Source organism: Cyprinodon variegatus, unplaced genomic scaffold (genome assembly GCF_000732505.1).
Source record: "Cyprinodon variegatus isolate N-32 unplaced genomic scaffold, C_variegatus-1.0 Scaffold184, whole genome shotgun sequence".
In the NCBI taxonomy this organism is placed as follows: domain Eukaryota; kingdom Metazoa; phylum Chordata; class Actinopteri; order Cyprinodontiformes; family Cyprinodontidae; genus Cyprinodon; species Cyprinodon variegatus.
The window spans coordinates 114678-131383 of NW_015150637.1; the positions used below are offsets into that span (position 1 = coordinate 114678).

At 40.9% G+C, this 16706-nt stretch overlaps 1 protein-coding gene across 1 annotated transcript; it reads right to left on the bottom strand.

Annotated features, from left to right (window-relative positions):
* Window positions 1-984: 984 nt before the first annotated feature.
* Window positions 985-16390, bottom strand: xylt2 (xylosyltransferase II). Its single transcript, XM_015379021.1, has 11 exons — window positions 16251-16390; window positions 10530-11043; window positions 10155-10330; window positions 7920-8122; window positions 6439-6519; window positions 6142-6358; window positions 5683-5859; window positions 5031-5284; window positions 4039-4234; window positions 3557-3890; window positions 985-3253 (listed from the first exon to the last, which is right to left on the bottom strand). Exons 1-11 carry the CDS (start codon window positions 16380-16382, stop codon window positions 2931-2933), a joined length of 2607 nt encoding a protein of 868 aa, XP_015234507.1. The 5' UTR covers window positions 16383-16390; the 3' UTR covers window positions 985-2930.
* Window positions 16391-16706: the final 316 nt, after the last annotated feature.

The window sequence follows — 16706 nt, forward strand, 5'->3', positions numbered from 1 at the left end:
TAAATTATTAATTAGGATTTGACAGGTAAAAGCAGCCAGTATTAATTCCTTACCTTATGAATTAGCAGTTGGTTGTAGGGAAAAGCATCAGATGGGAGCGTCTGAATGTCCTCCATCTCAATCACAGATGATCCTGATATGATGACCACAAACATCTGCTTCATAGAAATGATTCACTGCAGTTTATCTAAAAGGAGCAGATGAGCCAAACCAGAAACCAGAATCCTCAACTTTCTGTGAACCAAGTTTAAAACCTCCTGTCAGGAGACTTGGCCCTCCTTCTCTGCAGGTTCCCTCTATTACAAGGTGGAAAACTGCCTTTAACTGCGCACTTAGGCAAACACTTCAAATATTCATTTGGAAGAGTTTAAGGGAAAATGCTGCTTAAAGTATTTATGAAGGAAGTAAACTTTGAGAACTTCTATTTTTAAATGCAGCCATATTTACTGTGATGCCAATAAATAAATAAAAATACCTTTAGACATCAAAATTAGTAAAGTCCATGTGGGTGACCCTCCATAGTCTGGAGGAGCTGAGGTGGTCCATAGCTCTGGTTTGGGAGGCTGTTACCAAGACAACTATTAGTCTCTACCTTTACAAAAAAAAAAAAAAAATAGTCACAGTAAAAGTTTAATAAGGCCATGAAGCAGGCACAGCAAAAAGAGAAATTTCATAAATCTGAGCACATCATCCCCAACATATGGTAGTGGCTGCATCGTGCTGAGGTTGTTGTTGATGTTCTTCTTTCAGCAGAGGCACAGAATCTGGTCAGTGCTGATGGGAAGATGGATGAAGCTAAAAGCAGGGAAATTCAGGAAGAACATTTGGAGTCCACATGTCGTTGCTAGAGCTATTTTAATATGGATGTGCAAAGCATCCGTCTCTAAATGTGCAATGTATTTACCAGGTGTGAAAACATGCAGAAAAACAATTAATATTTTCCAGCTGCTCAGTAAATGCTGCGGGTCCAGACAAACCCCACTGCTACTAATAGAAAGATTACCAGAATGGATGCGCTTTCTTCTCTATTATATCAAATTCCCATAAAAATTAAAGGTACCTTTTGTTATATTTGCATATTCAATAGGACACATTAAATGTTACAATTAATGTTACAGTCTGAAAAATAAGCACTTAAAGACAAAAATAACAACAAAAGTTTGAATAGGGCCATCTCTTTAATGAGTTTTCAGTCAGAAAGCCTCTTATATGATCTTCTCCTCAAGCAGTGACAGAATCCGGCTCCCCACAGATTGGAGCGATGGAACCGAGGATGAGTCACCACCCGGGCTGCTCCTGACTATCACAACAGCATGGATGGAGATCTCAACCTCCCAAAGCCCAGAGGAGCTGCTCTATTTGACACTGAACAGGTGGACTGTCAAATTTAACACATTTAGGGAGCAGCTTCAACAGACAGTGTTCAGCTTCTCTCAGACAAGATAGAAAAATAACATTTGCTAATTAAGACCCATTGATCTCCTTATTCTCTCAATAAAACTGGGGCTTCACTGAAGCAACTGTGCTTTGCCAGCTAAACAAGGACACTTAAAACTGTACATGTTATTTCAGAACAAAAAACTTAAAAAATCTAAATAAGATAGAACTCTGCAAGCTATGTAGTAAACGTCACCTTTTTCCACAGGGAGGCAGCTTAGATTCTCCTCTTCAAACTAAAATAAGCATCATAAAAAGCCTAACATACAGACAGTTTATAAAAATACTGAAATGCAAAAGCAGGAGAACTGAAACGAAAGCATAAAGCCTTAACAGGCATGACAACACAGTGTGTGCAGAGATAATGGAGAGGTATGACGAGCTGCAGCTTCAATGCTTCCATTTAATGGAAAAGGACTCCGCTGATATTAAGCCTGATCAGCTGAAAAGGAAACAAATCTAACAATCTGACAATATGAAATCCTTAGATTTATTTCCACCAAAACTAAAACAGAATGTGGTGGTTTTACTTTAAAAAACGGGCACAAGATGAGCTAAAGAAATCCTTTCCCACCACAATAAAACCTGTTTTCTTTCCTATTTCTGCCATCTTAAAACACTTCATTGAACTACAGTAGTACAAAAAAAAAATAATGTAAAAACTATTCAAAACTAGCTGATATTTAGTTAAAAATGCTTTAAAAATATGATTTTTTTCCCCCCATAAAAATGACAACGTGCCTCACAAAAGTATTCATACCTATTAAGGTTTTCATCATTCATTTTTTTGTGTTAAAACCACAAAGTTTTCCACTGAGGATTTCTGTCGACCTTGCACCATTTGATGCTGGTTTGTTGTGCAGAAATCAGACACTTGGAAGGTTGTGGTTGCAACTCAAAAAGTCAAAGGGGAGTGAATAGTTTTGAAAGGAACATAATGTAGGTAATTTGTTCTAACCTTTTCCTAAACTTAGCGATGTCCTGGTGCAAGAAAAGGTGACATATAAAGACATTTGACCCTGGGCTCCACACTGTAACCAAGGGAACTCTGTAACAACATCATCTTGCAGTAAAGTGCACTTCATGCGTCTCTCTTGTAATGCTTTAAAATAAGCACATTAATAAGATCCAGAGGTGATTCTCTCCCTTGTAATGAAGATTGAGCAGAGCTGTTGTTTTGCATGCAGGATTCTTACATTTTCACTGAGACGACTGCAGGACTGAAAATCTGTGCAACAATACCTCAACATGGTGGTCATGTACCCGTTCACATAAAAGTGATATTTTTTTGTTTGCGCTTGCAGTCGATGTGCAAATTTCCCGCAGTCCTCTCCTGGTTTGTCTGAAGTAACAGCAGCTCCTCAGTGAAGGAGGATCATGGATTATGTGCCCATCAGCTGACTGCTGATCTCTCAGACAATATGGAGTCCCTCAGGCTCTTCCAGCAGTGGTTCTGTGCATATTAAAAGTCTGGCTAGTCTCTTCTCCTAGGGCTACCTGATCCGCCCGTCGCTTTTCACTGGGCCCAGTTCAGACTTTGGATCTGGAGAAAGAGAGCTCCAGGTAGTTTTTGAGCAAAGCCCTACAGCTGGGCAGGAGGAGGTCCTTGTGGAGCAAAGGTCACCTATGACCCAGAAAGTCCCCACCAGGCTGTCCACCCACGCTTCCAGGGGCCGGCCCACCAGCTGAGCGGCACGCTGCGCCGCCTGCATGGCCGGCTCCTGAGGAGGCAGCTTCAGCACCGAACTCAGCTGCTGGAAGCTCTGATCCAAGTACAGGTTCCCAGGAGGGCCTGAATGGAGCCAGCTGTCCTCCTCTGGAAGAGAAACATCAGAAGATGAAGTGAGTGTCTAAACTCCTCAAACTTAGCTCCGCTTTACATTTTTCACTCCTGATATTTTCCTAAAAAAATTAGACCAAAACATCTAAATAAATCCTTTTAGCAGCTGGTCTCTGCAGACAAAATAAAATCTGAAAAGTGTGGCTTGCTTTTGTCTTTGCTATTTTAGCCCAAACTTTTCAAATCTCCTTTAAAAGGAAAACAGAAAAAATAAATAAATCCTCAATAATTGTCTTTCCAATTCCGTTCCATATCCAGACAGAAGGATCCAGAACCTACCTCTGCGCAGTGGCTCTTTATTATTAAAGGTAAGAGGCATTACGAGGAAGCGGACCTCGGCCACGCGCTTCCACTGCTTCAGCACCCGCACCGTCCAGGTGCCCGGCCGCAGGGGGTGCTGTAGAGGCGGTTTGTACTGCGTGTACTCTGCATCCATCTCCACTGTGATGTCATAGGATGCTGCCACCACCTGAGCCGGGTCGATCCAAACTATAGTGGCTGTGAGGTTGGGACCACGGGCCCACTTCTGGACCGCTAGCGGCTCATCTAGAGGACCGATGAGGCCGCCAAAGTTACGGAAGATCCTTTCCTTAGGATCCCAGTTCGTCCCGATCTGTTGAGGAAAAAGTTCACTTGTAAAGAAAAGGTAGTGACATATTCATTCATCATATTAATAAAATAATATAACACCTAAATACAGAACCTACTTTTAAAGAAGTTTTTGTTAAAATGTTATTGATGCTAAATGAGTGAATTCTTACTTCCAGGTTCTTCAGCCTCTCAAACTCTTTGAGGTTTGTCTCAAAGACGAGCGTGGCCTGAGGCATGGCCCACAGCTCCAGGGTCTCCCTGTCCTTTGACTCCACGGTGCGGACCTCCTGACGAACCAAGTAGCCTTGGAAACGGTCATCATAGAAGTACAAATGAACGGACAGAGGATGGCCGACCGGCTCAAACCTTTTAAACAAAGCAGATAAAGGAAAAAAGGTCAATTTAACATCCAGTTAACACAAAATGTGAATGTCACTAAACAGTTCATTCTTTTTCTTATTTATTTAAGAAATAAAATCTATATTACAAACACATGATAACTGAAAGCCTGCAAAAGTCTCCTGACCCCGACACCTTCACACGCTTTGATCGGATTTCAAACAGTCTGTCGACCCAGATTTCAGAATAAAAGCCAGATTTATAAACAGGGGCTCACTAGACTGAAATCCAGAGGAAGGTCACTGACCTTATCTACATGGAGGGGAAGCAACAAATGCTACAGCTACACAAGCTGGTTGTTCACAGAGGGCTGTATTCAACCACGTACATAGAAAGTTGAGTGGAAGGAAAAAGTATTTTAGAAGAAGATGCACCAGTAACAGGGATAACTGCTGACTTAAGAGAACTGATCCAGAGGCTGGACGTTTACTCAGAATGTTTGCTTTTTATTGTGAAGTGAATGAATCATGTAAAGTTTCCACAGTCAGATCTGGTGGTATTGGTCCACTGTTTTCCCCAAAGCCCACAGTCTTTCCAGAGATTTTAAAGAACTTTAAGCTTTAAGAAAATGCAAATTAACTTTGTTCCCAGCAGGACTTTGTTTCTGTTAATACTGCCAAAGCTACTGACCTCTGAATGAACTAAATTCTGGGTTTTGCAGTATTTATCACAATTACAGAAAAAAAGACTCAACGTATGTAACTTTTTGAGATATTCTACTAATTTTCAGTGCACCTGTACAACGAAATACCAGAAGACCTACCTGCAGACGTCCGTCTTGCTCTGAGAGGTCAGACTCTTCAGGGTTAGACGAAAGAAGGAGGTGTAAGCTGTGAGAGCCACGTCACTGATGGAGCCCAGGCCGTCCAGTTGCTCAAACACGCTCTCCCAGTAAGCCTTGATGGCGACGGTTCCTGGTGCATACTGGCCATACAGGTGCGTGTCCAGGATGTCTATGGCCTCCTGGTTCACCGTCGACTCAAACTTCCGGGCAAAAAACGTTGGACGAGTCAATTGCTAAAAAAAAAAAAAGAAATAAAATTGCAAAGTTACTTGAACGTTTGAAATGGATCCAACAGGGGTAAAATATTGAGAAGTTTCATATTTTATAGATTGATTCTCCCCACAGCATGATGCTGCCAAAACAAAAAAACTTCCGCTGTGACCTACATGGCTAACTGCACACATGATTTCAAATAGCTTCCTTCATCCAAAGCTTTTTCTTGCTTCTCTTTCATAAAAGCATCAATCATCATTTTATCAGATTCTCACACATGAACCGTTGATCTCTGCATTCCTGAAGACAGCTGAACAATCTGGCTTTTATGAAAATGTTACCAAAGAATCGAAGGAGTATGAACACTTTTCCAAGGCACCCAGATGGATAAAACGCTGCCCTCTTGTGGTGAACTCACCTGTATCCGGACGAGGTCTTGTGGTTTGAAGTCATTGGGGGAGCAGCCACACCAATCCACAATGTGTTTGTACTGACATTTACAGCCCAGCTTGCGGTTCCAGTTGGTGACGCGCAGGTTGTTGTCCACCAGGGTGTCACACATGTGACTGTTTCCGAGCACAGTGTGGAAAAAAGACTGGGAACAAAGAAAGGCTGAGTGAACATAAACAATCTGAAGAAGAAAAGGTCAAACCTGGACACTTTTTCCTCCTTTAGGACTCAATATATTTACAATAAAGTATGAAGAACCTTCCTTTCATGTGGCAAAGGCTGCTTCAAACTGCTGCATAGCTTAAAGTCTTACATTATCTCAGCCGCTAGGCTTCTCTGACTTGGCAGGGGAGGATGAGCCTGAGTACATCATCACACTGTGAGCCTCCGCTACAGAAGATAAGAAGAACTGGGAGGGCTCTCCTACCTCAGCGGGGAGCAGGGTGTAGGAATAGAACTGCTTCAGACCCAGCACTAGCTCATCCCGGGAGCTGACGACGTAGTCCACGAAACGGCGGGTGAGAGCGAACCAGTCGGAGCCACCGGACACTTCCACGCCTTCTGGAATGGTGCGCTCTCCGAGACGCCACATGTGGTTGTCGCATTCATGGAAAAGGCGGTCCAGGCCTTGCTTCTTAATAAACCTTCGACAAAAGGCACACATCAGCGTCGCACTGAAGTAAAACTGTGAGCATTAGCTGGCCATGTGTCTGAAAATGCTCACCTTGCGTTCTCTCTCCCGTGGGACTTGAGGAAGTTCTTGTCTCTGTGCATTGACAGAAACGTCACCAGTTCATCGTTGGTCCTGCATGAAAGTATCACAGTCAGAGCAGGTTCCAACGAGCCGGAAAAACAAAGCGCTGGAGATTTCACTGAATAATGGACTGCCTTTATATCCTAACAGCTACTTCTGAAAGTATTTAGAACATTCCGGCTCATCTCTCATTATCGGAGAGATGTGAGTTAATCCCCCAGAGGAAAGTTAAGGTGGGCCTGTTGATTGGGACTCAGCGCTGCGCCAGAAACCCAGCTGGACACTGTTTACTGTCAGCTCTGTGACTAAGTGACCAGAAAATGTTATTAGCTTAAATGCTGCAAACAAACTCATGTTTCCATCAGGCGAAATGCCACAGCAGCCACCTTCTAAAGCTGCTAGTGATGATTAAGAACCCAAAATATCAAAAGAAGTGATATAAATTAAATTCCTTTCATGTTTAGTCTGCAAAACAACAAAGATAAGATTTTTTTTGTGTTAAGTTTCATATTTGCCTATAATTCATACTCCACAGACCAGAAAGACATCCTGCTATGATGCTGAATCTATCAGATGTATCCGATGTCTACATTTGAGTGTCAATAACATAAAATGTAGAACAGGTTATTTATTTCTATAAAGTGAAACCCAGGTATCAATTATGTACACAGACTTATTGATTGGTTACAGCTAATAAAAACTAAATAAACAGGATATTCCGAGAAACACTCCTGATTTGACAACCATCCAGTAGAAAGTAATCACCACCATATAGTAACAGTTTGCTATAAAAGGTCCTTGATGTGAACACTGGTTATTCAGAGGCTGTAACCACATCAATTAATGCAAAGCTAAGTGGAAGGAAACGGTTTGGTTCTAAAAAGGACAGGGATAATTGCAGAGATGATTGTAAAACAAAGAATATTCAGGAGTATCTGGGGCTTTAATGGTCCAACATTGTGTTCTCAGATAAAACTTTGCATTTCATTTAGAAATCAAAGCTCCATGAGAGGCTTTGCGGTGCTGTTTCATCCTCTGGGTTTGCTCCAAAGTTGGAATAGTTGTCTAGTAGAAAATTGTACAGCACTTCATTCTTCTCTCTGCTAAGCTTTGCTGCTTTCCTTTTCTAGCAGGACTCGGCATCAGCCCACACAGCAAAAACCACCACTTTAATAAGCGCTGCAGAGAAGGAGCCTGAACCAAGTATTGATCGCTGTGGTACTGTGCAGTACAAGATATAGGTTGTGTTTCTGTGTTAAAAACCATCTTAATATTAGGCCAAACTATGGTTTAATGAGAACTCACAGGGTGTTTTCATTAGCTGTAAGCCATGGTCTCATTTTAACCAAAATAAAAGCTTGATAAATATCATTCTGTATGTAAACAGAGACACTTAGGGTTCTTAGGGTCATACTGTCCCCGCTTCATCAGTTTATCCACATGTAGCTGACCTGGTTGGAAAGTCTGTGGCGCTGAGGTTGATGAAAAAGTCCCATTTCCACTCCTTCATGGCGAGCAGGTCCTGCATGCTTCTCAGATAGGCTTTCAGGAGACTGGCTCCCCCCCAGATGGTGACCATTTGCCAGGGTGTGGGGCGGACGTTCGGGTATCGCTCAGCTATCTGCAGCACCTCCCGATGCATGTAGCTGGACCGCTGCAGGGGACGTATCAGATCAGACACAGTTGCTTCAGCACTAGAACTCCCACAGCCGTCATTTTGACGGTTCTGAGATTGTAAAGGGAAAGAACTTTATTTACATTAATCATATGTTTCTCATGTTATCTGACTTTTCCTGTTTCTATATTACCTTCATTTTCACTTAGTTTTTTTAATAAAATAAAAAAGTAAAAAATAAATATGTTTAATTCTACCCCGATCTCCCACAGCCATCATTTTGACGGCTCTATTAGTTGCATTGTAAATTCTTCCCACGGTTGATTGACGATCTGTACCGTTGCCTAGCAACCAACATTCTACCTGGAACTCTTTGGCTAATACAGAAAAATGGCTTCCAGAAGAAATCTAACCGTGAAACAGGCTTTAGAAATGCTTAAAAATATTGATGATAGTTATTCAGGTGGAGAGGGACAGACCGATGAGGAGGACTGTGTAGGAAGCGGCTGATTGTGACAGAGAGCGCGAGGATGATCGCATCAGTGACCCATCAGACAATAGGGAAACTTAAGATCAAGTTTAGGATAGCACTGCCCACACCTGAGCCGGTACACTCAGCGGCCCAAAAGCCAAACCAGAGCCCGTGCTCTACTATATTCACACACAGGTTGACGTGCCGACCACATGCGCTCCGCAGATTTTCAGCCCCACCGCCGCTGAAGAGCAGCTTTGGAGAGGCAAAGAAAACAGCGCAAGGTGCTTCAGCGCTGCACAAAAAAACGGATCATATGATGTTTGTCACAAATGTAAAAAGGTTGTCAGGGGAAAATACATTCAGATAATGAATTTCTGTAAATAAAATTGTATTTTAAACTTCCAACATGTGTGGTAAAACAGACTAATTTATTTTACTGATTTATTTTTTTAGACAAATTTAGACCCCAGATAATAATAGCATACAATACAGCCTTTAAAATATATATGTTAGACCTGATATAAGGTCTACATATCCACAATGAGTTCATACACACACTAGAACCATTTCAGTTGATGACATCATCACTACCCATGCCTTCCATCGGGAAAAATGTCAGCCGTCAAATTGACGGCCAGTGGGAGTTCTAATAGGATCAGAATTCTGGGAGGCCTAATGTTAAAGATTTGGCATTTGACCACAAGAAAAAAAAACAACAGCACAGAGCTTTATAGCATGATGGGAAATAATTATTGCTTTTCATCTTAATTAAACCTAAGAGTGAGCCTGCTTTAGTCCTGTTAGTGTCAGATACTTGCAAGAAGCCAATACTGTTGGCTCCAAATGGGAGAAAAAGACTCTCATTTTGTCCTTCAAGATTAATTAAATTCATTAAAAGGAGCTTATTTAAAAAAAAAAAGGAAACTGAAAGATTCTGAAGTGATAAATGAGCAGTTTAAGGGAAACACACCTTGAAATGGATTCTCCTGGAACATAACATTTGTTGAGAGAGAAGGAAAAATGTTGTGTGATCAATCTGCCCTGAGAAACCGCCCCAGGTAGACAAGGAGCACAAACTTTTACACATAGAAAATTATTGTCAAAGGGCCTCATACTGGTGCTTAGAAACGAGACGATAAAAGGAAAAGGGTAAAATAACCCAATCGGAGTCTTTAGTCGCACACAAGATTATTAGAGGCTGGATGACGTAGAAGTGCAGGAGACTCTAATGCAACCTGACCCATTTAGCTCAAACTGGGATTTTCACAGAGATAATCAAGACTGAGCCATGACTGTACCTATAGCTCACCGCTGCGTTCAGAGAGCTGCTTCGCTATTCTTTGGCAGCAGAACAGAGGAACTGACCCGGTGTCCAGCTACAACAAGTCCTGCCTTTTGGAACCTAAACTGGTTTCTGGCATCCCAGCTAAACAGGCAACCAAAATATCCTCTTCTTTCCTTTGAAACACCAAAAATCTAATTCCTTAAAAATGTGAAAAAAAGCAAGATTCAGGCTGACTCCCTTTGGGTATAACAAGGTTAAAGCACTTCTGACTTATTATTTAAGCCTGTGAATACGATGGTTGCTGTGCATACCTTATCTACGTGGATGTAGTAGTAGTGATCTCTGTGGTATATGGCCTTGATTAGCCGCTGGAGCTGCCGTACGGCTCGGCCGTGGACCATCAGCACAAACGCCACCCTGACAGGGTTCTCCACCTTGGAAAGGCTTAGCTCCACTTCCCCAGCGGCCTTGTCCGGCTGCGTCACACCTGCCCATAGAAAACAGAGTAAAAACCTGCTTCTATAAAAATTGACAGTTGGCCCGAATAAAAATGTTACTTTTGTAAGAATTATAAGCTACACATAACTTTCCTTTATTTTGCAGTCCAATTAAATGACACTAAAATACTCTAAATCTTGTGGTTGTGATGTGACTCCCCGTATAAATGTGACTTCAAGCCTCCTCACCGTATTGGGGGCAGAACTGAGGGAGCGCCTCTGGCATGAGCTGTCCTGCCTGATGTTGGCACACGATGCCGGCGATCTCCTGCCTGCACTGCTGCGACGCGGCCCGGTGCAGCGCTGACAGCGCATCCTTGCCTATGATCTCACACTTAGGCATAAAGTCACTGTTGGGGGCTTGGTGGGCGCCGTCCACACTGCCTGGCTCCCCGGGTATCCCGACAGCTTGTAACTTCCCTGCTCCCTCCAGGCTAAAATTGCGGCTGCTGGACAGATCGTGAGACACCACACCGTCTAACCCGCCCGCCGCCACCCCCCTCTCCTGAGGAGTCTTCTGTCTGGCGCTGGGCTTTCCAGCACGGCGGCTGCTTCCTTTCCTCTGTGGAACGGCTGCTGTTCCCCTCTGCCTCTCCAGCCTGGCGCTCCATCTGCCCCGGTTCTGTCCGGACAAAGAATTTGCTTTGTCCCTCTTGGAGTCCTGGCTGTTGGAGTCAGGCAGCTTGGATCTTCTTGTTTTTCCCTGCAGAATGAAACCAGAACAAACACAAATGTGTAATCCTGTTTTATTGGCAGCCATTCCATAAACATCCTGGATTAATGTTAAAGAGCAGAGAGGTTTATTAATATTCTGAAAGGCATAAGGTAAACAAAGATGGCTTCTTGGGAATCAGCACAAAGCCCCAGAGGGATGGATGTGTTTACTTGTGATTTCTTCCCAGTTCTCTCATCTGTGGCTATTTATAGCGGAGTCTCTGCCTTTTACTGGAACTAATCTGACAAACTGGAGAGTCACACATGTTCTGAAACAATCCAGTGATTCACCATGCGGACTGCAACAATCCCCAGTTTCCTCTGTTTTGCAGCCAAACTCCACATACGTGTAAATCTGGGTCGGGTGTTTGCAACATGAACACGCAAACAAACAGGGGTTTTTGGATTACTTTAGTACAGCATTGACCAGAGTGAAGGAGCTGTATGTGTCAATTAGACCTAATCTGCTTAAAATGAATTTAAATTAGGGTTTAAAGTTTCCATTTTGGTACCGATGTGATGAAGACCAATTAGGACCTGGTCTAACGTGTATCGAGGCTTCATTTAGCACTGGGAAAACTTTGTTTACAGGAACAATAAAAGGATTTGTTTATCAGGAGTACAAAGCAAGGTGTCCTTTTAGAGGACAAGAAAAAGAAAAGCATGAATAAGGCTATTTTTAAATGTTGTAGCCAAGCAGCATCACAGTTCTGGCACATTACATTAGGTTTTTAAAATATTGACATAAAAAAAAGAAAGAAAGAAAACAGAAATGAGTTGGCGGAAAGCTTTCAGCCGCTTTAAACCAGTATGGTAGGATGCCGCCTCGCTGGCCTCACTGCCGGCATGCAGGCTGTGGGAAGATGCTGGGAATTGGGGCTCCGTGGTTGGATCAGAAGCCAGATGATCCAGAGCCAACAATAAACCAGCTGCCTGCCTATACAGAACCATCAGCTACTGCTGGCAGAGTTCAGCCTGAGCCACCATTGCGTGGTTGTAAACAGTCCTAACATACCTGAAAGTGTAATATCCAGGTGAGTACGCTTTATCTTAAGACACCCTATAGATGTTGAGAATGTTTGGCTATGATACAATACAAGATGTATAGTGTAGATAATAACAAATCCACAGAAAGCTTTCCTCATAGTTTAGGGGGAAAGGATCACATAAAAAAAGAGCAGTTTGCATCTTAATATAATGAGGGAAGAAATTATTTTTCAAATTTTAGGTTAGAGAGCTTTGCAAAAATATTTTCTATGTTTTATCTCATTAGAACGAAACCAGAATAATGAGTAAGGATTTCATAAAACAGGTGATTGGTTAAATGTGCATGCATGTGCTTGTTTAGCCCCCATGTGATAAGTCCTCACACAGCATTATGCTGCCACCACAGCTCTGCTTTGTTACATGGTAATTACACTAGGATTAAAAGAGAAATCAGATTATTTATGATGGCTCAATTATTCAAATAATTGTCAACTAATTTAGAAATTGATTAATCATTAAACGGAGTATACAGACTGTAAAACATGTCGTTAGCTGATAGGCCACTTAGAGCAGTGATTATATTAAAATTGTAAAAATTTCACCTGGTTTAATTTAGTAAAAAATCTTCTTTAAGAAACCTTTGGTTGTCAGATTATTAACTGATTACCGTAATCGAAAAAATAATCAACATTAGCAAAATAAAAGTTGCAGCCCTAATTTGAAAGAACTTCTCTGTTTTTTGTTGTTGTTGTTTTTATTTCTAGACATTTTGACAACAATTAATATTTTCTTCCCACTTAATACTTATGCACTATTTCTATTTCTTACTTGGTAACTGGTAAACATTCTGATTTCTGTTTTTTAAACATGCTACTTCCAGAATTTGTACATCATCCTCCATCTTTGGCTTTTTTGTTAGAAAGATTCTTGCAGGAGCTCTTTCCTCTTCAGCTACGAGAGAAAAATTTTTCCATGGAGTAAGCCATAGCAAGTGGCTGAAGTTTTAATTATCCTTATCAACCGGCATTCACATCTTTTAATTAAAAACATTGTGTCAAAAATGTATGGATTGAAAGGCAGGCGAAGCAACGGCTTCTTATTACGGCAATTAAAAGTGGAGCGAAACCGTATCAGAGTCACCATCTGCTGGAGCGGTGCTGTTCGGCAGGCCTTTTCTTTCTCCACCACAAAGGGGTTTAATGCAATGCATGTGAGTGATCGTGGTCACGTGTGCACAGAAAGTAACGGCTCCGAGGAACAGCAGCATGACATGGGGAGAGTTGAGTTAGAAGGGACTGTTTGTTTCAGTGATGATTGTTCTGCTTTTTCTGGGATGCGGGCGTGATTCTGTATCTTTAAGGGTGGAAACGCACAAAGCCTTTGTGCTGACATCTGCATAGCTGTCTGCCAACACACTGGGTATATATATATACGTCTGACTCTAAGGAGAGCTCTGTTTGCTTTGAGCTGGGGTTTACATTGATGGATGAATCAAAGATTTAAGTTTTCTTATTAAAAATCCATACTTATTCAGAAACTGATCAACCTTTGCAGGAAAACGGGACAATAAGCCCTACATCCACCCGTTTTCGTTATTCCTAGACCACATTTGGCCACCTACTGGATTATCTTCACAAAGCAAAACATTTATCTGGACAGAACTGAAAAACAACTGATCAGGCAGCATAGCTTGAAGGTTCAGCCCTGCAGTGTAATGAGCTATTAATCCTAAATCCTTTTACACTGAAATGAATGTCTGCCTTTATTTAAGATGCTAGAAATGACACTGATTGGAGAAGAGCCAGGCCCCTGCCAATTAAGCCCTGAGCTCACTGATTAGATTAGGGGTTTAAACGGAAACGATCTGTAACAATAATCTCCTTGGAAGTCACAGAAAGTCTGTTGCCAACAGGTCCTACAACTCTGTCCTATTTAAGCGACTGTTCATCTACCACCGCCTGGAAACCATGAAGGTGAAGGTAGGGGCCATTGAAGTATCCTCCATGCTGGCAGGAATATTACACCTTCAACATCTAGTCAGATCATCACATCCTCAAGTTTCAACTTGCATTCTGTCCCTCTCACATTTGTGTACAGCATGACACCTGTTGAAACCTCACTTTACAGGTTTGAAAAAGAAAACAGTAACCTGCAAAGCCTCCAGTGCTCTAAGTAAAAGTTGTTCCAGAGCCACAACTGAACAGGCTGTTACCTCTTTAACATCTGCACTTTTTTTTATAATTATTTTCATTTATTTCCAAAGTATATGCACTCTAAATGCTTTCAGTTCTGCTAATAAATGAACTAAAATACATAAGGAAACATCCTGGGTTTTAGGGCTGATATGTAAATATCCAACTATGGCTAAAACAATCGCATTAATCAATTATTAAAATAATCTTAAACTAACTTGGTAATCGATTCAAATTGTTCCCGAAAGTAATGGACTATAAAAGATGGCATTTGCTGAAACAGTAATCTACTTACAGAGGTAATAAAGACAAAACTCTAGAACATAAATAATTAAATTACATATAACACTCAATTAAAAACATCTTTTATCTTATTTTTTGCATTTAACATTTTTATTCATACATTTCCCTTCACCAATAGCTATCTATTTTTAAGATTAACTCAAAATAACAGTTTGATTAATCTATTTCTATTTCTTCACACTAATCTTCCACACTTCCAGATCCCTAAAAATCAGGTCTTTAGTTCATTTTCATCCATTTTTTTTTTTTAATATATACGTCCAAAAATGTGTTATACAGTTATCTATGGAAGAGGATCACGACCACTGAAAAAATAAAAAAAGTTAACTGATTTTTAGTTTTTATTTCAGTATAATATCAGAAAAAAGTCTGAATTCTCTCAGAATTCTGACTTTTTTTCTCAGAATTCTGACTTTTTTCCCCAGAATTTGGACTTTTTCCCCCAGAATTTGGACTTTTTTCCCCAGAATTTGGACTTTTTTCCCCAGAATTTGGACTTTTTTCCCCAGAATTTGGACTTTAATCTCAGGATACTGAGTTTACCCTAAGGATACTGACTTTAATCTCAGGATACTGACTAATCTCAGAATACTGACTTCAATCTCAGAATACTGACTTTAATCTCAGAATACTGACTTTAATCTCAGAATACTGAGTTTACCCTAAGGATACTGACTTTAATCTCATGATACTGACTAATCTCAGAATACTGACTTTAATCTCAGAATACTGACTTCAATCTCAGAATACTGACTTCAATCTCAGAATACTGACTTTAAACCCAGAATACTGACTTTAATCTCAGAATACTGACTTTAATCTCAGAATACTGACTTTAATCTCAGAATTCTGACTTTAATCTCAGAATACTGACTTTAATCTCAGAATACTGACTTTAATCTCAGAATACTGACTTTAATCTCAGAATACTGACTTCAATCTCAGAATTTTGACTTTAATCTCAGAATACTGACTTTAATCTCAGAATACTGACTTCAATCTCAGAATACTGACTTTAATCTCAGAATTCTGACTTTTTTCCCATATCAAACTGAAATAAAATGTAAAAATCAGTTAACTTTAAAAAAAAAAATCAGTGGCCCCACTCCTCTTCCGTAGTTATCCCAAGTGAATTAATGGGAACAACATTCACACAGATGGTCAGAGAATAAAGTCCAGTTTGTTTCCTTTACCATACTTATCTAAACCAGTGATATAATGGATGCTTCCAGCTTTATAGTAGCTGTCTGTGAGCCCCTGAATGCAGTTTTCTTGCAATCAGTGGGTCTTTAATCACTGTTCAGAGTTGCGCAGACTAAAAGATAAATGACTTCCCCATTAGATGGCTCGTTTTTTTCTGTTTCCCTTCGTTGCTTAAGTTCTCTTTAATGGAAAGACTAAAAATAACAGCATGATAACAATCACTGTTGCTTTATGGTCAAGTTAATTCATCATTCAGCTCTTACGATGAGAGACAGACATGTACAGTTATAAACATGAGGAACAGCACTGCTTCCTCTTTTCTAGGGGGTGTGATGAATGGCCGTAGAGACGTGGCTGGTTCAGCTATAGTTAGACAGTTTTAGCTAACAGCTAACATAAGCCACCGTTACAGTATAATATGACACATCGAGCTGAGCTACGCGCTAACGGCTAATCCTACCCAAATTAAAATCATTTATTCAAAAATACTTTAACGGAACATGTTTCTCACCTCCGCCTGGCCTTCCTCCAAGCTCCTCAGACTCCAAACCACAAGTCCCTGGATCAGGAGGATCATTAAAGCGGCAGAAATCACTAGTTTATACCGTCGAAACAGCTTTTGGACTCGTATGCTGGCAACCATTTTTCCAACACGGCTCGTTCTGAGCTCAGCGGCCACGCGGGGTCGCTCCGCTCCTGATGAGAGTTCCGATTCCTTTCAGAGATCCGGAACTTTGGGATGACTCACTAGAAAAGGAATCGACTGTTTTGACTCTCTTTTTTCCCCCCATTGATTGTATCAGGGAATTTAAAAAGCATTTCCAGTTATTTTATAACATTATTATTTTCAAGTTACATTTGTTTTAATCACTGATTTCCTCGGGAAGGAATGATAAACCTAACAATCAATTTCATTAAAAAAGTATACCAGCGTAAACAAAGCTATACTGTTTCTAGTTTTCAGTTT